The sequence below is a fragment of the Erithacus rubecula genome (genome assembly GCF_903797595.1).
Source record: "Erithacus rubecula genome assembly, chromosome: 5".
NCBI classification, from domain to species: Eukaryota; Metazoa; Chordata; class Aves; order Passeriformes; family Muscicapidae; genus Erithacus; species Erithacus rubecula.
In genome coordinates, this window is record NC_136687.1 from 7966195 (window position 1) to 7990325 (window position 24131).

At 39.4% G+C, this 24131-nt stretch overlaps 2 protein-coding genes and 1 long non-coding RNA gene across 8 annotated transcripts in view; 2 read left to right on the top strand and 1 right to left on the bottom strand.

Annotated features, from left to right (window-relative positions):
* Positions 1 to 11140, top strand: part of MSANTD1 (Myb/SANT DNA binding domain containing 1) — a 55890-nt gene extending 44750 nt beyond the window's left edge. For all 5 annotated transcript variants that reach the window (XM_079305896.1, XM_079305898.1, XM_079305895.1 and 2 more), the window contains 2 exons: positions 1181 to 1465; positions 10122 to 11140. In XM_079305896.1, the coding sequence (XP_079162022.1) occupies positions 1181 to 1465; positions 10122 to 10362 (526 nt within the window). In that variant the 3' untranslated portion in view covers positions 10363 to 11140. The remainder of the gene's footprint in view (positions 1 to 1180; positions 1466 to 10121) is intronic.
* Positions 11141 to 19882: 8742 nt separating this feature from the next.
* On the bottom strand, positions 19883 to 22996 carry LOC306802101. The gene is made up of 3 exons (XR_013774271.1): positions 22884 to 22996; positions 22352 to 22478; positions 19883 to 22221 (listed from the first exon to the last, which is right to left on the bottom strand). It is a non-coding gene; the product is annotated as an uncharacterized lncRNA (long non-coding RNA).
* A 266-nt stretch (positions 22997 to 23262) lies between these two features.
* RGS12 (regulator of G protein signaling 12) overlaps positions 23263 to 24131 on the top strand; it is an 83264-nt gene continuing 82395 nt past the window's right edge. For both annotated transcript variants that reach the window (XM_079305853.1, XM_079305855.1), the window contains exon 1: positions 23263 to 23461. The gene's annotated coding sequence lies outside the window, so the exon portion shown is untranslated. The remainder of the gene's footprint in view (positions 23462 to 24131) is intronic.

The following is a 24131-nucleotide window of genomic DNA, read 5'->3' on the forward strand; positions in this document are numbered from 1 at the left end:
AGGACTGGTGTGGGCAGGATGGATTGTGAGAAGGAAGAACCTGAAAGGCTTCAAGAAAAAAAGGGTGGGCCAGGTGTCCAGGAATAGTTTTTATCTCAATTTTTTTTTTTCCTAAAAATGCAAACCTCTACCTTTGAGAATCAGATTTGGTTCAGCTTTTTGTTAATTTGAATTAAATCTGGTTTATGAAAATGGGGTATTTTCATTGTTCTTGCCTTTCCTGTTATGTTCCCTTTCTGATTTTGATTTAGAGTAACAAGATCTGAACTGGGAGAGGCAAATGAAAAGACAGTTCAGGACTCTGGTTGGGCTCTGGAATTTCTTTGAGATGTATACTACAACTATATACCTCGGTTTTATATTTCTCAGTTAAAGAAAATAAAATAGCACTGGGTAACTACTGGGAGAGCAGCAAACTTGTCTGAGGATGGCATAATAAATCTCATAATAAGATACCTGTGAAAGACAAGATCATGGTTAATATTCCATTGTAATCATAATGTTTTTGTGCATGCTGTTTCTAATGCATTATTAACTGTTTTAGTCGTGTTCTGATTTTGTTTTGTTGTTCTTTTATTTTTTTGTAAATTAATGAAACTCTGTACTTTTGCCTACTCTGATCTTTATTCTGTAACAAATGAACAGATGTCTGTATCTCATGGTTGTTACAAGGATATTTACCAAGGCATTTCAGGGTTTTTAGGCAATATTAGAAAAAGGATATGTGTTATATTGAAAGCCACTTTTATTCATTATAGAAAATAAATATTCATTCTTCAAAGCATGGAAGTGCAGGGCTGCCCTCAGTTTAGTAAAGGCTGTGGTGTGTTACCTAGTCCAGTTGTCAGGGTTTGCTGTCAGATTGGTTTGCTGGGTATTCTTTAAGGGAAATAAAATTATTCAACCACCAACACGGTCCTGTTTCCATTAGAAGTTGTATTATTCTTCATTTGTATTGAATTTCATTTGGGATTTACATGCAACTCTTTATAACTGGTCAAACTAGGAAAAGAACCTGAAAGGCTTCACTGGAAGTTAAAGAAGTGCCTAATTTTATTCTCATTAAAAGCATTCAGTTTGACTCCTAAAAGTCACCAGAACAAATGCTTAGAGATAGATCTATATGAAAAGTACTTTTTGTAGGAAAACAAGCTTTAATGCTGTGTGCCTTTTCTTACAGGAAATTAAAATGCATGACTGACAGTGAAACTGTGGCACCTGACTGGCCTTACTACAAAACCATTGATAGGATCTTATCCAAAGTGACAGACCACAGCGATGTGAAAATGCATGAAAATCAGCAACCAGGTCCTTCTACATCACAGACAGAGGCCTCACAGTCTCCATCAGCTAAGTCTACACCTCTGTATTTGCCATATAACCAGTTTACATATGAAGGAAGGGAAGAATGCTTTGAAGATGAACATTCAGAGAGCTCATCAAGCTTGCTTTCTTACAAGCTGAGGTAGCATCTATTTTCCCCTCTTTTTAGTATTTTGCAGAATGAACTGAATTTGCTGTGTAGAGGGAATACCCTCACACATTTTTCTCTAACAGCTCTTGTATTTTTTTCTGTAAATCACAAATGAGATCTGTTCCCCAATCTCAGCCACTTTGCTGAATTAGGGCATTTTCTTTATTCCTTTATGAAAGACTGGAAGGGAGTAGGAGAACTGGGCAAAAAGTTGTATATTATTGCCAAAACTCAGCATGCATGTCACGGCTCACATCAGGGAGAGTGTTCATAAAAGGAGTACAGGCATGTTCAAGGGAGTCCTGTGGTGCAATCAGAGATATAACATACTGCTTAGATGATTTTTTGGCTTGCTCTAGTTTTGCTCTTGATATGAGTATGAAATTTCTCTGGCTTCAGTTATTATTTAAATGGTGAAAAGATGAAAAAAAAAATATTTCTGTGGACATTGAGAAGCTGCCTGTGCTGATTGAAAGTACATTGTAACATTTTAAATACAATTGAGAATGTAATTTTTTTTCCAAGTAAACGCTAGTTTGAGATGCAAACATGTGATTCCTTTTTATTTTATTTTTTTTTTTTTTTAATATGATTGGAGTTCCCTGGAAGCCAGCATTTTAACAAAAGGCAGGGTTGTACTCTTGATACAAATTTTAGACTTTACTGGTCTCATTTTTCATCCAGAGTGGTGTGAAATAAGAGTTGATTACAGTTTTCTGGCAGGAAAAAAGTTGATCTTAGAGATCTTTATCATGAGTCTGTGAGGCTTTAACTGTAACAGTAAAATTACCTGTCAGTCATGCAACTGTAAAGATATTGAGCTGGAAGAAGAACCAACCGAACAAGTTTGAATTATTGTTTCCAGACCCACTCTTGGATGAATAAAACTAAGGTAAATTCACTCAGTCATTCAAGCAAATAGCTGATTATTTTAAAAAACTTCTTCTTTTTATGGCAATGAATATTTGTTAGGGTGCATAACTTTTGTATTGTAGCAACCTTTTTGTTCACAAGCAACAATTTTTTTTTCATCCTAGTTTATTGTAAGTAGTCGATATTCCTGATACACAAACTCTCTTTACTTTGGGATTTGTGAACTCCACAGTCACATTTCAGATGCAATAACTTTACTCCCAATTGGATTTACAATAACATTATTTAATATTTAATTAGAGGGTCACATTTCCTCAAATGTTGTGGAGTTTATTCACTTGACTGCTTGATAACATCAGACTTTTTAAAAATGCTGGATGCTAAGATTTTTTAGCTTAGGAACAACTCCAGGACAACACAGATTTTTGTACCATAAGAGAGAACAGAGGTCACCACACCAGGTTTCACTACAGAACATAGACAGCCCTCACAGAGATCAATTAATCAACCCCAAACCCACATTTGTTGTGCCCACAATTTGCATGTTGGCCTCACTCTCATGTAGGTGCTTTCATTTACAGCTAAAGTTGATTTAAATCAGTCACTACCTCACAAGCTCTGGAAAATTTAGGCTATGATCCATTTTAGCCAGCTTCAGGTTCACTGGTTTATTTTTTTTAAACTTTATCCAAGAAAATAACCTAACCTGTTCTAGTAAAAAGTATCTTAACTTCACTTTGCAAAATTGAAAACTGCAGCCCATTTAAATCTAGCCTGTGGTGGCACAGGCTGGCTTTCAGCTGGCTGCAGGTGATGCCCCTTGCAGTGCTGCTGTTCCCTGCTGTGCTGGGGGCTCAGGAGGGTCTGGGAGCTGCAGGAAGGGCAGGGCAGCTCTCAGAGGGGTAGGACCTCCAGAGCTTTGGAATTTGGAATTTCACAGTCTCCACTATGAAAGAGTTTTGCACAATAGAACTTTGTGCATATCATTTAACAGCAAGGTAGTTACACAGTCACAAGTCAAAATATAATGTTTAAAAAAAAAAAGGAGTTGAGCAGTACATACCACATGAGAGAGCAGTGTAATATTCAGGTGAGCATTGTGATTGGATTAAAAATTAGAAACCACTTGTGATAATAGGGCGTGTGTCTGGAAAGAGAAAAGGTGTTATTCCAATAGTCATAGGGGGTTTGAAAAGCTTGCCCAGCTCTGACCTGTTTAATTTAGGCTGATGAATGAGAGCAGAGTAGAGAACCCTTTCCTGGCCAGAAGAAAATGCAGTGCTTGCTAATGATACCACATGGGTTAAAATCACTTAGAGCTGCCATGGTTAGACAAGGAAGTTAATTCTTTTAGAGTTACTAATGGAAAATTATGAACTGAGGAAGCAATTTTCAGCTTAAGCAATTAGTGCATCATCCTGTATTTGAAAAACACTTTGAAACAGCCAACAAGAGAGAAAAGAATTAGCATAAAAAATTTGGGTCCATCTTGATTATTTTATCAGTGCCCTTGCCTCTGAACAGTAGACAAATGATCCAACAGATTCAAAAAAGGAACTAAGGACAGTTCTGGGAATTGAAATCAAAATGGTTTAGGTCCTCATTTTCCCTATTTTTTCTACTTTATGACTATGCAAAACAATTACTTTGAAACACATTTTGAAAAATAAACACTCATGTCTATATGTAAAATACAGATGTGCTTTGCAGCTGTGCATTTTACAACTTATATTATGGGATTTTTTCTTCAGTAATAAAAATCCTGATGTTATGGCAACAATTGATAGGGAAAAAACTTTCAAACAGGAGTTCTTTCTAAATAACTTTTAAACTTCTGAAAACTTTCCCATTATTCCTTTAAACTCTCCAACACAGCTTTAGAGTGTCAGCTTTGTGTTTTCCACAGTATCTTTGAACATAGCAGGAGGCAACTTGGCTATATAAATTATAGCTTTTAAAAAAAATTCAATTGAATGTTTAGCTTTCATGATAGTGAAAAATGTCAAGTTTTGTACTTCAATCACTATGTACATATTGTCAAGCTAAAAATAGTTGAAACTGGTATTCTTTGCATTATGTTTGAAAAACTTTGAGTTTGGCACCTCTTAAAAAACCCAAATTTTTCTGGATGTGATAATTCAATTAATGTGAGGTAATACTAATTTTAATTTTTGTTTCAAGTGTGTAGATGAGGAAAACATTTGGAAACCCTTTGCTTAGTGTTGTTCTGAGACTGCTCTGACACTGTTATACAGTACAAAACATCTGACAGTAATAGATTTATTCTATTATGGTCATAAAATACAATGGAATATGGTGGAGTCTTATACTGCACCTTAAACTTTTAAAATCCATATTCCTGACACCTCTATAAATGTCCCTTTATCTAATTGAAAACAGTGTTTTTTCACCCTGTGGATTAATTTATGGTCTTTGTTTTCATAGTAAAATAATGACAGAACATGATTATACAGGCTGTGAATGTAATTCAGACTTCATGTGTTCTGCCATTTCTATTGTACTGAAAATGGGGGTTAAAGAGTTACTTTCATAGAGTAAAATACCATAGTAAAACCACTGTGTTATCTATCTGTTAGATATTGTTTGAATTTGGTCATTCTGATGTGGAGCACAGAAATGCTGTGGAGAGGGTTCTGTGCCATACAAAGGGCACTTTGCACTCAGGAGCCTCCTGTCTCTGCTGTCCTCACTTCTTTGTTTCTATGGTTTGCTTGACCCTGGGAAATACTAAATGTTTGGTCTAGAACTGAAAAATTCAGAAGATGGAGAATTCACTCTTCCCTTCTTTCTAGTGATAAGCAAAGACTTGTTTAAACCAGTCCCTTGTTTCTAAGTGAATTTAGTGAATGAAACTTTCATATGTTACTTCTACTTACCTTTCTTTCCAGTATATTGGAGAACTTTTCAGTATGTTTTGCTTTTTGACAAGGTGGTTGTGTTGTGTGCCATGATTGTACTGTCTTTGGTATTTTTTAATTATTAAATATAGATTAAATAATTTGGTACAGAAGGTTTACACAAAAAATAAGAATTGGTAACATGAATTAGCCAAGATATGGATTAAAATAAGTGCATTAAGACTTGGTGATGATGCTAATTTGGGAAACAACATCTTTGGCAAAGACTTTGCTATTTCTAAAATTATGCTATGGCTATTTAAATCTGAATGGGCATAATCTACAAAGAAGTTTGAGCTTTAGGCTATGTGCATTATGTAGTGCATCTTAACTTATTATGCAGACTTGTTATCCTAGCAAGGTGCTTTGCCCAGGCTCCAAGCCATTTTTGTGGTTCTTTTCTGTGCTTTACTTCAAGGATAAGTCTCATTAATTCCTGAATGCATTTGAATAGTTGAATGAGCCTAGTTTATCAGATCCAGGTTGTCTCATCCTCAATCCTTATGCTCTTTATATAATATATATAATATAAGATCTTTATATAATCTCTTATATTAATATTGTTTATATCCAGACCATTGTTAATATTTTTAATAAAGATATGGATTATGGAGGTCTGCTTGGAATTTGTATGTAGCTAAAAAAACCCCAAACCAGTGAGAAACAGCTTTTAGGTGTTAAAAGACATAAATTCCAAGAACTGATGGTACTGGAAACCTGTTTGCCATGAAGCAGTCAGAAATGAGGAATTGTTGTTAGGGTTTTGTGAAGATAGTACATTCTGATAAACAGAGAACTCTTTGTATTCAACTCCTGCTCCATTAATTATTCACACACATCTCTGAAACAAGCTGTATTGGATAAGTGTAAGCAATCAATCAAGGAACTTTTAATTGAACAATGAATTAAATTAGTATTAGGTAGGCAGACAGCAAATGAATTTGAGACTTGCCTAGTATGTTGCCTGATTATATCTGGAGGTTTTGCTTTGTTCCCCCTCATATTCATTACACACAGTCATTTCTGCTCAGTCCCCTAGGTGAGATGGAACAATTTCTTCCCCTTGGTTTGCTTCTTTGGAACCCTGCCTGTCTGTTTTAGAGCTTAGCAGGGAAATATCTTTGTGAGGTTCTGTTTGGAATACAGTCCCAGTGCCAGAGCTCTTCCACACTTTGTTCATGTGGTCAGAGGAAGACCAACACCAAGCTCTTGTAGGCACTGGAAGCCCAGCAGGAGAGTACCAGCAGGTTGTATTTGAGCTCCTTTCTTCCCTCTTTCCTGAGATTTTCCTCAAAATCTACCTTCAGAGATAGGCTTGGCAAAGAGGGGGGTGCTTCTTCAGCAGCTTTTGGATGGATCTGCTGCACCCTTGTTGTCACAGAGGTGGCTGGACAGGAATGCAGCATGGACAATGGGCAACAGGAACTGATTGATGCTAAGCAATTGTCAGTCGCCGCTTATCTCGTGCCTGTACATTGGCAAAGTAGACATTCCCTAGCTGGAACTGTTTGGGGATAGTGATGCTGCTTGGGTTATGTGATGCTGAACCCATATTCCTATCCCTGCTTCCCTCTTGAATTTGTTATAAAAAAAAATATTGACAGAGAGGGGTTTCTGACATGCTGCCCAGGACACTTTTCAAGAAAGATGGTTCAGTATCTGAGGAAACACTTCAGTGTTCAAGAAACTCATCACTGGATGGGCATCACTGGACATTTTGCATTGTTTCATGTTGCAAGTGCTCTTTGCTAGTAAATTAGGTTCTTTAGAGACTTCTTTTGTAGGGCCCTTCTCAAGAGCTCCCTTTCAGTAGCTATTCTGCAAGAGGAGAGGATCACAAGTGCCAATTCCTCACTGTGAACTTGTGAGTGACCACAGAACCCTTTCACTATCAGCCAGTGGAGAGGAAAGGAGATTGGGAGCATCACCAAAGCTAGGACTTTCTGAAATATTCTGAAATAAGTATTTATTTATTACTTTTCAATGAGGGCTAATTACCATGTTGTGTTTGTTATTGTAAACAAATGTAGAGAGTACTTGGGAGACCTTGAAGAATCCTTGTGTCATTGCTTTTGGGAGCAGTTCTCTGCACTCTTCAGTGAGTACTTTTTTAGTTATTAGCAGACTGCAGATACTGCTGACAGACTGAAAATTTGCTGCTCTTTTCTCTCTGGAGCTGTGCAAGGCACTTACTGTCTTGGATGTTTGGTTTCATGTCTTACAGTTCTTTGATGGATTTAACTGAAAAACAGGTAAAATCCTTTACAGACTCTAGGAAAACACTTCAAAGATTCTTTTCTCTTAAAATTAAGGCTTTTTTTAGATCTTTCAATATAAGTCACTCCGTCTCAGGGCTTTTTTTGTTTGTTGATTTGTTCTTTTTGTTAGTTTGGGGCTTTTTTTGTTTTTTGCTTTTTTTTTTTTTTTTTTTTTTTTTTGGTCTCAGTTGAAATTAAAACCCAAATGGTGGGTACTGTTACCTAGAAAGACACACAATACTCAGTGCATCTCAGTCCCATTGACAAGCCTCAGATTTCCTTTCTCATTCCTTATTAAGGATCACTCTCACCAGTGTTTACATTGACAACAAGCCCTCTCGTGGAGCGAGTTTGTACTGGTTTCAAGACAAGAGGTCTTACCACAGCTACTTTCTAACACTGTAGGAGAAAGACAATAGAGATTCATCAAGTTTCCAACATTGAAATCCTGTGTGAAGAAAAGTTTAAATTCAAAAGGTGACTTTGGCTAAAAAAATATCACCATTTCAGGAAGTTTCTTGCTCTGCCTACCAGAAAGCACTCTCTATGAATGTGACTACAGTGATGGCAACCTTGGAGCAACAGAGTAACAGATTCAGTGTTGTCCTTAGAGTGCTGTAGTTATATTCCACTTGCTTGGCCTCTTTGAGAACCACATTTGAAGTAATTCTGGCTGTTGGAGTTAGGGGAGACAAACAGAATTTAGTGTTAGCCAAGATCCATTCTCACAAGATTGTGAGACTGTGATAATTTCAGTGATCAGCAGTGAGCTTGACCCATAGTTTGAGCAGACCCACAGTTTGAGCAGAGCAGCAGTATTTATTTTATTCACATTTATGTGATGCCCCAAATGTGCTATATAGAACCTGCAAAGCTGAGTTTATTGTATACCTTCCAAAGAAGATAGTATCTCACCTTTCTTGGGTCACTGCATTCTTAAATGTCAAGGGGCTTGTGTCTTTTTCTTGTATTTGCATTAAGCCTTTCAGGTGCTAAGGATTGTTTATCTCTCCTGCTGGCAGATCTGAATGTCACAGTTGCTGCTGCACAAAGCCTGTCAAGTAGGATGAGAACATGAATCAAATTATGATACAAATCTGCCACAGCTGAGTGACCTCACCCCCACCACCCTTCACATTAATAAAAACACATTCCTCAAGGGTTCAAGTTATCCTTATTCAAGGATGTCTTAAAATCTGCAGCATGTTGACATGGCATACTAGTCACAACTGTACTATCTCATTATTGCATTTCACCTAGAAGGGATACTGCTTTTGGCAGAACATGACTGAGATTGCTGTTTGTGTCAAGGGACTTCAAGACACATCATCAGATATCTTTGATGCTGGGGACTCCAGTCTGGAGTTACAAAAAGTGTAAATGAAGATATGGTCTCTCACTTTAAGTTAGGAAAGGAGTTAATCAGCTCTAACTGGAGGTTTCTCAGATGCCTTCTACTTGCTTTTCTTCCTCTTCACATTTTAGCATGATTCCATCTTAGGCTGCAGGTTGACACAGATCTGTGTGTGTGTTTTCTCACTTGTATGCCTTGTGGGTTGGTTTTGACTATTGCTCTGTCACCCCAAGTTAGAACAGCCAGGTGTCCCTTACACCTTGACAGCACTGTCTTTATTGCCATGTTTATCTCTCTTCCAAAACAGAAACCCAGCATGCCAAAGCATAGAGGGAACTCTTAAAGTATTCCCCAAACTGCACATGGCAGCTCTGCATATTTCAGATGAGGATGTCCATTGCCCTTCTCTGGACATGCTCCAGCCCCTCAATGTTTTACCTGTTGTGAGGGGCCCAAAAATGGACACAGGATTGGAGGTGACAGTCTCTGCCCTGGTCCTGCTGGCCACACTGTTGCTGATCCAGGCCAGGTGCCACTGGCCTTCTTGGTCACCTGGGCACACCTGGCTCATGTTCAGCTACTCTCCACCAGCACCCCCCAGGTATTTTTCTGTATTTTCAGGCTTTTGTGTTGTTTATAATGTTTTGTGGTGGAATATTAGAAAAAAGAGTGGTCAGTGCCACTGCTGTGTCTTGGCACAAGGGCAAATTCTTAGAATTGCATTCTGGAGTGGGGCCAGCCTTACTGATTAAATGCTTTAAAAAACAAGTTGTAAGATACCACCACATGTAACCATGTAGCGCTTTCTCTGGATTGGAATGGCTATTGCAGCTTTAAAATTAGAATTTCAATAGCCAGATCAGCCAAATATCTCTTCCAGTACAGTGCAATAAATTAATAATAAATTCAATGAACAAGATATGTCAAGATTAAAAAAAAAAACCTAACTGAAAAACCTGGTATTCTGTAGGGAAAATTCATTAAAAACAACAAGATGTAAAACTAACTTTCTTTCTTTCTTTCTTTCTTTCTTTCTTTCTTTCTTTCTTTCTTTCTTTCTTTCTTTCTTTCTTTCTTTCTTTCTTTCTTTCTTTCTTTCTTTCTTTCTTTCTTTCTTTCTTTCTTTCTTTCTTTCTTTCAAAAATATGACTAGGTTGTAGCTTAGCTAAGAATATGCTATCGAATTTTTGGTTCTTTCTTTTTATAAATATGACTTTAATGTCTAACAAATATTCACATTTCAGAGCTGAAGAAAGACCAGTTAAGAAAAGAAAAATGCAAAACTGCAGTTTCCAAAAGAAGAAGCTAAAATTAATGGAAGCCATGTTGGAAGAACAGAAGAAGTTGAGTAGAGCTATGGAAGAAACCTGCAGGGAAGTGCGCAGGATCCTGGATCAGCAGAACATCATCCAAGTTCAAAGCTTACAGTTACAGGAGAGAATGATGAATCTACTGGAGAAAATGATCTCCAAGTCTAATGTGTAGTTTCCTTTGTGAATGCCTCTGAGATTACTATTGCTATTATAGATAACCATTTATTGCACACCATATGTGTGTCTGTTGCCCTATTCCCAGGTTTTCCATGGAAATTAAAATCCTAGTATAATCCTAGTTCAGCAAAGAAAACATAATGCAGGGTGAGAGCTATCCAGTATAATAAAATTAGTGCAATATATGCCTAAGTTGAATTATTTTTATACAGAAAGGTTAAGGGATAAATAGCTCGGGGAACTGAAGTACTATTTATGCCTAAGTCAGGCATTGTTTTGCAAACAGTGGTGTTGTATATTGCTTCACATCAAGGACTGCAGCTTAATCTGTTTTAGGAGAATGAAATAGTGCATTTTTAAACATGGTTATTGCACCTTGACTTTGCTGATGATTAAACCCTGTTTTGAAACATATGCCTGATTTTATAAGTGACCTATGGTTCTTGTGAAGAGGTAGTTGGGACCATGAGATACATGATTTTAAACTCCATGCCTGATATGAATAGTACTCTAAAGTAAGAGGGTAAAAATAGTCTATTCAAATACATTTTTGATATAAAAAGAAACCCCCTCAACAACCTTACTATATACTGAATACTAAAATGTATAGAAGATACTTGAAGTTGCTTTTGATATTAAACGTTTAATTTTTTTTCATTATTACCTGGAATCTGTTGACTTAACAAACAACCAGCAATGAAAACTTTCATTTATTCTCTATCACAAAAGTATTGTACTGTGTGTATATACATATATATAATGTCTATCAAATGAAATAAAGGAAAAGAAGAAACTTATTGCTGGGCAGGTGGTATGCTCTGGGACACCAGAGGATTGCGGGAATAATCACAGTGAGAGGGATGCACCACACGAGGGAGCCGCAGGCACGGAGGATTGTGCCCGGGAGCTTGGATGGAGCCCCACTCGCCTTTGGCTTCTCCATGGAACCTGGCATTTCATCATCCTCCACTTACATTCGAGAAGCAGAATTCCCTATATGCCTCTCCCTTTTGTGTTCTCCTGGAAAAAAACACATATTTCTGCCTGCTTTACTGTATAGGCACAGCAAACTTTGGATTCCAGTATAGAAACTAAAGAATTAGTACAAGGAACTCAGGCCATTTTTCATTCTTGCTATTGAATAATGTCCCCTCTTGAAACTTTGAAGGTGTTTGCATTCTCCTATGCAATTTAATGTGTTGTTGCCTCAAGGTGAGCTAAAATATTTTAAACCCCTAACACAACAATTTAATCTCTAATTATGTTTGCTGAATAGGATAAAGGTTATACTCACCAAGCAAATTAATAATATGTGGAAATATTTCTTAGAAGATCTTCCAGGTATGAAGATTAAGAATTATTAAACATCTAAATTTGGCCCGTTCCTACAGCATTTAATGAATGATAACAGGATAAGGCAAATGTAATAGAAGACTGAACTTGGAGAAAATGGTGGCTGCTGAAATACAGACAAAGTAACTGTCCCTCACCCCACCTTTACTACAGTGATTACATGATTGGAAAAATGCCAAGTTTCTTTTCTGATTCTGCAAAGATAGTTTTACACATTTTAAATGTAGGTCTGTCACAGATTCAGGTAGGCTACATGTTCAGTGCTTCCTGACACTTTAACTTGTTTACTGCAAGATATAATGAAATTCTCCCCTGACTCCACAGGAATTAATAGTATTTACTATGACTATCTACTTGAATCATATAGCAATTAAATCCAATTAATGAGCAATAACAATGGCAGCACAGCTGAACCTTGTACTGTAGAGTAGGTAACCCTGCTCCTTCCATGTTATTACAGCTCCAGATCTGTGGGAACACAAGAATGGAGAAAATCTCATTCCTTCCCTGCTATCACAGGGAACCATGTCATAAAATCCCTTTTGTAAATGTGTGGACCTGTATCTTAAAGTGAGTGAGGTGTTTTGTCCCCAGAATTATATGAAGAGCTGCATAGCAGACAGGTAAATGCAGTTTAGAAGATTGCTTTTAAGATAATTCCTGACTAATTTATAGAAATTTCTTCTTGTATTGACACTGATTTTGCTGCTTTATATAACATTTGCTCTTGAGAGCCAGAGGTCATACCCCATGTAACCCTTCTTCTGATGGATAATACTCTTTTATAAGGTAGGATTTTGATGACTTGCTAATTTTGTTCTTTTGAGTTCATCCATTTTAAAGGTGAGTGACCAGAATGATACACAGCATTCCAGATGAGACTCTGTCTTACATAACTACTTTAAAGGAAATGACATTTCCTGGTCGTTGTGAGAATTTTTTTTAATATTTATTTATTATATTTATTATTATATATTTTTTATATTTAAAATGTCACTTTTAGTTGTTACCTTTAGAAGTTCAATTTTAAATCATCATTTCTCTAACAAAAGGCTTTATTCTCATCCATGCAGATGACATGTATTTTAGCCTAGAGAGTGAACACACAAAAGCTGTAGACAAATATTACAAGTTTCATGTATGTCAGAACTTTTCTAATGCCTTTTGACAAGTTGAAAATTCCCCACCTACCCATAGCTTCTTTTTGCTGCTGTTTCTTTTGTTCTTGTAAAGACTGAACACTTACTCGAAAAGAATAGGTTGAGTATTTTTTGTGGGGGAATTATTTTTTTGTTTAAGGTAGTCACAGCCTTTTCTTCTGTATGGGACAGTTAGCTGCAGGTACAGATATTTGAATGTTTGTGATACTCAGACAAATTATAACTTGAAAGACCAGCCTTCTTGGTAGAATTCCTGGTTCTGCAAAACAGAGACAGACACTGCTTCTGTGTCTGCATGAGTAGGGAGTTGAGTATAATAAGTATTCAAGGGGAGCACATGAGGGGTTACCCAAGTTTATCATTTTGACTATGACACTAAAGGAACTCCCTCATGGCTTCTAGAAGTGTGATCAACAAAGAAACTAGCATAGGAAAACAAATTTCTTATTTTCAGGGCAGTAACAGGGTCAACTCAATTTGATATCACTTTCACCAAATGAAGTGCTTGTGTTACACATACACACACAGATGGTGAAAATGGAAAAATTAGAGGGGAGGAAATACACTGCCTGGAGGCAGGTGACTTTGCAAGTGATGTGACAATAAAGGAAAAGGAACCTGAGGAGGCAGATGAGAAAATGAGACATTGAGAAACATGCAAGCAATTGAGGAGATTTTGATGAAAGATGGAAAAAATATGTTGGACAAAAGGGGCAATGTAAATGCCTCCAAATAAACCCAGTAATGACAGGCATGAGGGAACACAACACTTTAGAAAATGAAAATGAAAGAAAAACCATAAAGTTGAAGGAGAAAACCTTTAGTATGAAAAGCTAGCACTAGTGAAATTCTGTATATTTTGAATAGACAGTCTCTACAGATAACTTAGATTACAAACAGTGCAGAGCAAAGAGTGATGGTTTTTCCCACCAGAGGAAAATAAGGCTCTGAACAAACATTTGGAATCAAGGATATTTTTCACAGAGGAGAGAGGTTAAGTAATTTGTAGGAGGATCCTGTTATAATCAAGCAGCATTTTCTCATGCTGGTATTAACAATTTGATGCGTACAAATGTTTGTAAATGTTTTTTTATTTTTATTCCTTGACTTCAAATTGGAGAAGCATTTTAAGACTTCAGTTTATTTCAAGCTCTGCCAAGTTTAACAGTTATCCACCAGACCAGGAGATATATTAATGGATGGGGAATGTCTTTTATCATATTCTCCATAAACTGCAAAGATCAAAACCAGAACAAAAACATGTATAGGATTTAATTTTTTCCCCCAGACTTAGCCTGTCCAGTTTGGTGGGGGCAAATAAGTCTGTAGACTTATCTTAAGCTGACAGCCTGGTTCTGTGAACAGTCTCCTGTTCTAAAGCAAATGGGACTACCCAAATGAATAAATGTATTGAAATCTTTATGTATATGTTTGCAAAATCAGTTCCTATGCTGATAATGTAATGTGAAAGACAAATTTAAAAAAGAAATTTAGGAACATTTGGTAGTGTTATGTCAGCAAGTAAATACTAACCATCTGGTCTCTAGATTGCTAATCTATTTCCCCTGATTTTATGGTAGCATGCTTCCTGTGTCTGCAAGCTTGAGACTACATCATTAAACTTTTGTGTTGATCTTTTTTAGTGTTTTAACAGAAACATTTGAAATACTTTGCCATTTTGGGTGTGAAATTTTCTTCTATGCATATTTTTTCTGGCTGGAAATGTTTCATTCTGTTACAGCTTATTTGAAGGTATTTATTGAACCACATTTCTAATAAGGATGAATATTTTCATGTATGTTCTATAAAAAGCAGACCAGTCATCCACAGTGAATGACATCCAGTTATGTAGGGCTGACTAATTACTATCTGTAATTAGGCTGTAAGACCTCAATTTGATCCTAGTATCTCATAGTACCAGGTTGAAGGGACCCTGGTCCAGCCTTTCTTGGCTTTCTTTGCTGCAGGTCACTCATACTGAGCTTGCAGTCTCCCAGGACCCTCAGGTCCCTTCCCACAGAGCTGGTCCCCAGCCAGCCACATCTCCACCTGTGCTGCACTCCTGGGTTGTATTTTCCCAGGTGCAAATTCTTGTCCATGGGGAACTTCATAAAGTTCTTGGCAGCCCACTCTTCCAGCCCATCCAGGTCTTCCTGCAGGGTGGCTCTGCCTCCCAAAATGTCCACTTTCCCCCCTCAGCTTGGTATTATCAGCAAACTTAATGAGGATACACTTGATCCCTTCCTCCAGATCACTTATGAAGATATGAAACAGATGTAGGCCCAATATCAATCCCTGGGGGACCCCACTTGTCCCAGGCTGCCAGTTTGAAAAAGAGTTATTCCCACCATCCTCTGGCTGTGTCTGGATAGCCAGTTTCCCATCCACTGCATGAAACACTTGTCCAGATTCAAGATTCTAGATGCATCCATTACTTTAGGAGGAGTGTCTGGGAAAACATATTGAAAACCTTGGAGACAATGTCCACTGCTCACCCCACATCAACTGAGCGGGTCGTTGTGTTGTCAGAAGGTGAGCAGGTTTGTCAAGCATAATTCACCTTGGTGAATCCCTGCTGTCTTTTCCCAATCATGTGCTTCATTTGACTTGTGACAGCCCCAGGAGAATTTGTTCCCAACTTTCCCAGGGAATGGAGTAGAACTGTAATTTCCTGGGTCCTTCTTTAAGCCTTTCTTGTAGATGTGGGGATATTAGCCTTCTTCCAGTCTTCTGGCATGTCCCCTGATATTCACAACTTCTCCGAGATTATGGAGAGCATCCTTGGAATGAAATCAGACAGCTCTCTTAAAACCCTTGGATATGTAACAACAGTTTGTAGGGGTCAGGCTCCTGTGATAGTTCACAGACAAGCTGTTTTTTCACTGACAGCATTTACATAAACATGAATTTTTGATCCCAGGACCTGTGTCCCAAGGTGAAGACAGAGGTGAAGAATGTCTTGGGAATCTCTGCCTTTTCAGCACTATGGGTGACCAGTTCACCTCTGCTGCTCATCAGTGGGCCAGTATTTCCTTCTGTTTGTTGTTCACATACCTGAAGAACCCTTTCTTGTGTTTTTTGACCTCTTTGGCCAATTTCAATTTGAGCTGAGCTTTTGCTTTTTGCATCTGCTCACCCTGGCAATGCCCTTGTAGCTCTCAATGGGTTTTCCATCTCTGGTATGCTTCTCTCTCTGTTTTCAGCAGACTCAAAAGCACACATTTAAGCCAAGGGAGTGTCTTATTCCACCTACTTTCCTTACCTTTGAAGGGCATGAACTGGTTTTGTGCTTCCAGGATAGTGTCCTTGAAAAACTGACAGCACTCACAAGTTCCTTCATCTTCCATGGAAACCTCCCAGGCAATCTATCCCAACTGAGCTTGGAGCGAGCTGTAATTGACTGTGTTTTTACCTTAGGGGTAACTTCTGGATTGCTATGCATTGCAAGAAAAAAAAAATTAATTGGTGCATACCATTAAAGGTATAAAATTTCCAACAGACTGAAATGTTGAGAAGCACTTATCACAGCTTGAGGAAGGCTTGTTTCACTGAGGGAAGCTATAGGAATATCAATTTTCTATGAACTGTAAAGTAAACATATTTAGAAAATTAATTAAAACTACTTTAAAAACTCTTCATGATCCTCATTCTTCTCCCTAGAGGTTTAACTATAATTTATCTTTAATTCAATATAATCAGATCAAATGCAATCTCTTTTATGGATGCATAAAACCGTGCCCACATGAACTTATGTTAACTGTAATGCCTATGCTTTCTTTAAACGTGCATGAATAAGGTTTTATATTTTTCCTTTTTATTTAATTTAGAACTACTAAATGAAGATTAAATACACCAGTGTTAATTCTTTAACAAAAGTAACTGTCCACATAGGGTTTAAATCTACAGTTCATCTATTCAAGGAGTTAAGCCTATTTAGAGCTAGTTCACATTGGTTAACATATAGTAAAAATGAGAGTGAATTTCACCAGAGTTAAAATGGCATAATACAGATTATACCAGAAATTATGCACTTGTTTTGTGTTTCCTTGCTGCTAAGAGGTTCTTGTGATTTGGTTTATGCATTCTCATGAGAACAATCCATGCCTTTATTTTAGGAAGCTGGTTAAAAAATGCACAATGTACATTGAAGAACTTTATTCTTAAGCAGTCTTTCCTTCTATAAGATTATCTGTATGTGTTCATTGTGCAATGAACTTCACACAACATCCTCCACAGGTGGTTTGCTTGAAGGGTACCAGCATCTTCAGCTGACAGCCCTGTGCTGGCACACCAGGAACCAGCTCCAGCTGTGCCTCTGAATCTCCTAGCTGGAGACACAGCAAAACCTGTAATCTTCTCTTGCCCACTCCAAATGAAAGGGAAGTACTTTTGATTTGGTTTAAATCCACTATTAAGTAAAATACATCTTATAAAAAAAAAAAGCATAGGCTAATTTTCTATTTCAGATGAAATTAGGATGTTATGCTAGGCAATAACTTGGAGGATGCCAGTTATCAAGGAAAAAATGTGAGAATGCTTATGGATGACCAGCCATAATCACCAGGACTTCAGCAGGAACTGCCTGGATCACCTGGCTCATGCAATTCACCACAGATGCTGTATCCCTAAAAGGGTGAAAGGGGAAGTAGGCTGCCATAGGTTGAAATAAATAATCCATTAACATTCAACTTTTACCATGGGACTGAAATTTTAGTAGGAGGCAAGACCTTAAACCTTAACCTAGTTCTCAGAGGAACTTAAGCCATGGTGAAGGTAACTGAGAAGAACTCCACACATGCTGTCAAGGCCAAAATGACTCTTAACAAATGAACTTTCATTTCAGAATGTCATTTAGAATAACTGCAAGTCTAGTCTTAGATGAAACCACAGTTTTGGTGGAGCACAAAAAAATTATCCTCTTTTATGTAAGTATATCTCAATGCATTTTCTGTGAGTTTTAATTAATTATACTAATAATCATGATGGTTTTTACATGGAATGAGCAAGTATCTTCTAATTTAATTAAAAAGCTATTCAGAATCTAGTTATGAGGTGGGGGAAGATGAGATCTGAGCTAAAGCAGATTTGAGAGCCAAGGCAGAATCCTGTCATTCTATGTTATTAGGAATGGGTGGTATTTGTACCACAACCACCTTTGCCAGGGTGGAATCTAAATGTCACTGCAGCCATGCCATGCCTTGTCAGCTGAGAAGAGAGTTATCTCTTCTGAAGTGAAGATAGATCTCTTCTCTTCAAAAGAGATAACCACAAGCAGAGCTGTGTTTCTGGCAGGTATCATAGACTGAACTCAGTCCAAAAGGAATTTCTGTTCTTTCCAAAGTTTGGAAAGTAGAAAGCTTAGATGGGGAAATAGAAAAATGCTTGGACTTGACTTTGCCACATACTGACTGGAGCAAGGTAAAATGTGTTCTCTGATTCATGGGTTAACTGCTGAGAGTAGAGGATCCCTCCTCCTCACTTTAATGGTGCATAGTTTGTCCTGGAGCCAGGGTCTTCTATCAGGGGAATTAGTTAAATAGGAATATGCAAATGAGACTTCTCTGTGTATTACTCATGTCACCTCTGCAGTGCCTCAAGCTCTTATTTTCACTCAGTTTATTTTCCTGTAGTCATATGTGAATATGGAGAACTCTCAGTATGTTTTTCTTGAGGTTTAAGGTTATGAGGGGCATTTTTAGACTGGCATTTGTACCTCATCACTTAGGACATGTGCTTAGTGATATCTCAGCCAGCAGAGTCCTGATGTGTCACCCTTGGATGGTGCATGAACCTCTAAGTCACCTTGGAAACGGCTTCAAAGAGGAAAAATGAGGGACACAGGAGCAGAACACTGGAGGATATCATATATGATCCTAATTTAGCTTGCTGTTTAGATGCAAGGATAGAGTGTGCTCACCCTGTGAGTATTGCAGAATAAGACAATGATGTTTTTGGCATGCTACTTGGATCCATGTGGAGGAATAACTCCTTGAGATATCCCTTTCCCTTACAGCACCAAAAATACATAATACTTCTTCAGAACATGTAAATTCAGCTGCTGGATGATACACATTTTTAAGCCCAATGGAACTGAAGACTCTCTGCTTAAATGAGCCCAGTGGGACAAGAGACATAGCTTCAATGGAGCCACAAACCCAGGTTAATTATTCAGGCAATTTTGAATTAGAAAATTAAAGCTTCAAGGCTCAAAGATCAAATAAATACATAAAACCAACAATCCTTTTAGAGAAAAAAAAAAGGGAACAAAAATACACTAGAATATTTTTTTTTCATTTTGGTGTATGTGTTTTAAAAATATTAGAAGGTGTCCATGACACAATATGAAATTAAAAAATTGCACTAATTTAGGCTCAGCAAAGCATTTATCAGGAACTGAGGAATTTTGGGTATAGGCTATTTGCCCACAAGAAATAGTGGGATAGAAGTTTCTGTGCTTTCACTGATAACAAGGAATGCCAAGCTCAATTCTTGGGTTTCCAGTTCTTGACAGAAATGTATTAAGTATGCACAAAGTAGATGTTTTAGCAGATGTTTTGGTTCTATATATTAGGGTTGTTCATCAGACAAAAGGTTTAACCTGACATCACCTTCAACAACATGTGGCCATACTTAAGGAAAGAAAAACTGACCACAGTGAGCCCTTCTTTGTTTCCAGTTTTTGGCTACAGCAAAATGTTTTATTTGAATTCTGTTAGTGAAATTGGAAACATAAATACAGCATGTTCTACTACAGGGGAATTAATTTTCTTAGGATATTAAGTAATTGCATTTATATTGTGGTGCTTTCCAAAGGCACAGTCAGGACCATTGCCTGGCTGTGCCTGTTTTCACACACAAAAAATTGCTCCAGACAGTTTACCATTTGAACTTTCAATTTTGCAAGTGGCACCATTCACATATTTAAGCGCACAAAAGAATCCTTCCACACAAAATCTATTTAACTGTATTTTAATGTTTAATTAAATATCATAGTAGGTAAGGACACAATTACAAAGCCAAGTAGATGCACAAGGATCAATCCTTTTAACCCTAAATAAAATTTGGCAGGATATGTCCTCTCTTGGCCAGTCAAGGTTTAACAGGATCAGTATCCACCCCACCCTTTATTTCTACTACTTCACAGCTCCTTGTAATGGTTTTTGTAGGTCAGCATGCATGGATGGGAAACACCATCATCCAAACCAAAATGCATTTCTACAAAAATATTTTCTTCCCTTTCCCATAGCCAAGAGTGTCTCACATTAGGTAGAAAACTATGTTCAAAATAAAGGGAAAAGTATTTGTAAATATTAGATGAACTAGTAAGCCAAGGCAGATCCTGATGGCTGTGTGTTCATACAGTCCTCAATGTACAAAACATGATCTTTGCTGACCCTTTGAACTGCTGGTTAATAGAAAGCAGATAAGCTTTTGGAATTAAAAAAATAATAAGTTCTATAACAACAATTTTGCTCCCAACTATGTAATAACTGGCCAACACAAACTAACTACAATGTATATGACACACAGTCTTCCTGGCTGTTCAGAAAAAAATCAAACTAGGAAAGTTGGAATCATGTTTGTAAACTGCAAAAGCATTTGATACTGATAATCATGTACAATTTTATTCTTTTAAAAAGGTTTAAAATATTAAATGATGCAAGTAATATTTATGTGAGGATTTTTCTGTATGTCTAAAAAACCTTTTTAGTACAACCAATACTTCCATTCCTTTAACTAAGGTAACTAAACAGTGGTAATTAAAACCACAGACTTTGTGTCAGATGCTGGACTATGTTTATTTTCTGACTTCTCATCTGGTGTTTGTGACAGCAATAATCACAGTCCATTACAGGATGCATTGTAAATCTCTCCAGATGAAGCCTGACAAGCTGTTTTGTGACAGCCACCCTCAGTGTGATTGAGATGTCTGTATGCCAACATTAAGCTACTTAGCCCTATAAGCCAAAGCTTTTCCAGCCCCAAAGCCACAAATCCTTATCACTTTGTTTCACACTCTTCCTTCCTTTATTGTCTCCAACAGTGGTGAAAATAGTAAGTTACAGCTGAGACCTTGTGTGGATTTTTGAGGGGCCATTAATCACCTTGTTCCAGATTATAACATGAAGTCTTAATCACCATTTCCAAAAGCACTGAAGCAAAGCAGTAAATTGATTCAGGATGAGTTGGATTTTTCTGACTGCAAGTAGAGTGTGTGAGCACACCTGTTGGCATGTCAGTCTTCAGCTCTCACTTCTTCCTTCCTGGGTATTACTTAAGTAGGAAATTCTGCTGTAGTACAAAATAGTCTTCTGTGAAGCCAGACTAATTACATGCTCCTGTGCTATTACAAAAGTGCAAGCAATTCTGTTGGTTATCAACAGAATTCAGTATATTTGGAAGGGGTAATCTAACACTGCCATGGAGTAATCAGTTTATAGTTAGCAGATGCTGATAGCACTTTTTAGCATCCCTCCCCTTTGAAACAAAGCATAATTCCTGTGTATTAACTCCATAAAGACACAGTGGGAGACCTGCAGTTACCTCTGTGGGATACTTACAATTCCACTTTACTTGTCACTTTCCAGGAGATTTTCTTCAGTTACAGCTGTTTACAAGGTCAGACTGAAATACATTCATCAATTTTCCATTCTCTAGGCAAGGAGGTTGTACAAGTCAGTCTTAGATCTGTTGGGGTAACACAGCAACAGAAGTAGTGGGAAAAGAGATAAAGTCTTGACAACCTCATGTGGAAGCTGGAAATAACTGGGCTATTAAGGAATGTCAACCCAAACCAACACCTTTGATTTGTGGAATGCAATTCTTTGCTTGTGACTGGGAAGACCCAGTCAAAAGGATAAAGAATTATAGCTTCTTTGGCCAAACTTAAATCACTGGAGTAATTTTTAAAATTACTGTACTTCACCTCAAAGAATCAACTGTGGGGTTAAAAATCAACCACTCAATTTTCTTCCTTACATTTTTAATTTTTAGCCTCCCTAAGGCCTTAATAATTACTTTGATGAGACAGTACATCTGAAGAAGTTTGGAAGTCTGTTACACTGATCTGCTGTGACATTCTCTGTGAGAATGAGAAAAATATAAAATGCTTATTTTATTTGATTATTTTTTCTTTTCATAAGTTTTTCCCATAAAACTGGAAAAGAGAGAAGAAAACTTTGATCTAGGTCAATCTGAAATCTCCTTGGGATAGACTGACAATGAAAAAAACCAGCAGAATGAGAAGGTGAAGGCCAGAGTAGAGGAGCAGGATCCTCTGTTTTTCCAAAGAGCTTTTGCCTTTGCTCTGTGTTTTTGTTTTTCGTGAAGACTCTGGTATCCTATAAACATTTCAGCACAAGAAGAAATTATTAAGTAACATTTTCCTAGACTGGATAAGAATTAGACAATTTACTAAAGTTAAACCCTTAAGCCACTAGATTAAGTATTATAATTTAGATGGTATCTTACAGACATAACAGCAAGTTGTGGGATAGACATCCTGCTCTGGAGATGGGGGAAAAAAACCCATCAAAATTTCAGAAAAAGGTAAGAATTCTCCACCAGCTTGTGCCTGGAAGGTTCAGTGTCACGTTTCCTGTGCATAGAGAAATAAAATTAAACACCCCCAATATAAAGGATTTCTACATCTTAACAATTAAAGATTACATTCTTCAGCTAAGATCACAAAATCCTCTCGGGCTCTATAGGAAATTCAAAGAGATTTGGTTAATTCTTCCCTTTTTATGACTTTTATATTCCTTAAGAATTTCTTAACTGATGTTAACTCCTTTTTCTTCGATTTCTCCTATTTAAAATAAGGGCTGCCAGTGTTGCTCTTTTGAAGAGCTGTCCGTGTGTATTTTGAACACACTGCCGGTGCCCTGCTCCATCCGGGCGGCAAATCTCCCTAATTACTTAATTACTACCAAGTGCCTTAATTACTACCTGCCCAGCCTCCCCGGATAAAAGGCAGTGCCACGCTGCTTCCCCTCATTTGCACCTTCACCTTGCGCGGTCTGTCTCACTTTATTCCCGGCCTTCAAAGGGCGGCACACCTGTCTGAGGCGGCTCCGAGCGCCTCCCTGCCCCACCTGCGCTGCGAGCCGCGGGCTGTCGGTCCCTGCTCGCCCCGTGCGGGTTCCCGGCTGCGCCGTGTCCCGGTCTGCGCCGTGTCCCGGTCCCGCTCCGGCCCGGGCCGCTCCCAGCCCCGTTCGAACGGCCGCCGCCAGCCCGCGCCTGCGCACTGCCCGCCCCGCCGGAGCCCAGGGCGAGGCGAGGCGGCTCGGGGAGACCAGCGAACTACGCGCCCCGTCATGCCCCGCGCGGCCAGCTCCCCACGGTCGGAGCGAGCGGCCGGAGCGCACGGCACGCCGGGAGTTGTAGTCCTCCGGCGCGGGGTATTGTCTCTCCCCTTTCTCTGTCCGGGAACCCGACCGCCACCCCGCCGGGCGAGCGCGGTGACTGACAGCGCCGGGCAGCCAGTGGCCGCAGCGCCGTGCGGCCGAGCCCGGCGCCGTCTCCCCGGTGACCGGGGCAGCCGCTGCCTCGGCGGAGTAGCCGAAGTCCCGTGGGACAGAGGTGAGTGTGTCCAAGCGGGGCAGCGCCCACCGCAGCCCGCCCGGCTCTCCCATCCCCCTCACGGCGGAGCGCCCGGGCCGGGACCCCGCTGGGATGCGGCGGGAGGAGCGGGGACGGCAGATGGGCGGCGGGCGGGGGGCGAGGGGGAGGGGAGCAGGGCCGAGGGGCGGGAGGGGCAGCCGGGAGCCGCCGGCCGCCCCTGTGCGCGCCCCTCGGGCTGCGGCGCTGCCCCGACCCCCGGCGCGCAGCGGGTCCGACCGCGGGGGGGGCGCGGCGCTCCGTGCCCTCCCGTCTTTTACCGCTTGATTTTTCAAATCGTCCCTGCGGGCTCAGGTGCCGCTTCTCCCCTCCCCGCAGCTCCACCCCCCGGGAAGCGGTGCCCCGGGAGCCGGGCAGTTAATGGGTAACTCCGCGGGGCGCTGCTCCAGCGCGGACCGATCGCCCCCGGTGCCCGGGGATGTGCCCGCAGCGCCCGGGGCTGCGCCGGGAGCCTCGCCGGGAGCGGGGCTGTGACAGCCGGGGTCCCCCTGCCCGGCGGTCCCCCCAGCCCATCCCGCCTGGGTAGCGCTGCAGCCGCCCCTCTGCGCACCGTCCCAACAGCTCTGGAACGAATTTGCAAGAAAAGAAGGGGGAGAAAAAATCCTAACTGCCAACAAAACCTTTCCACCTT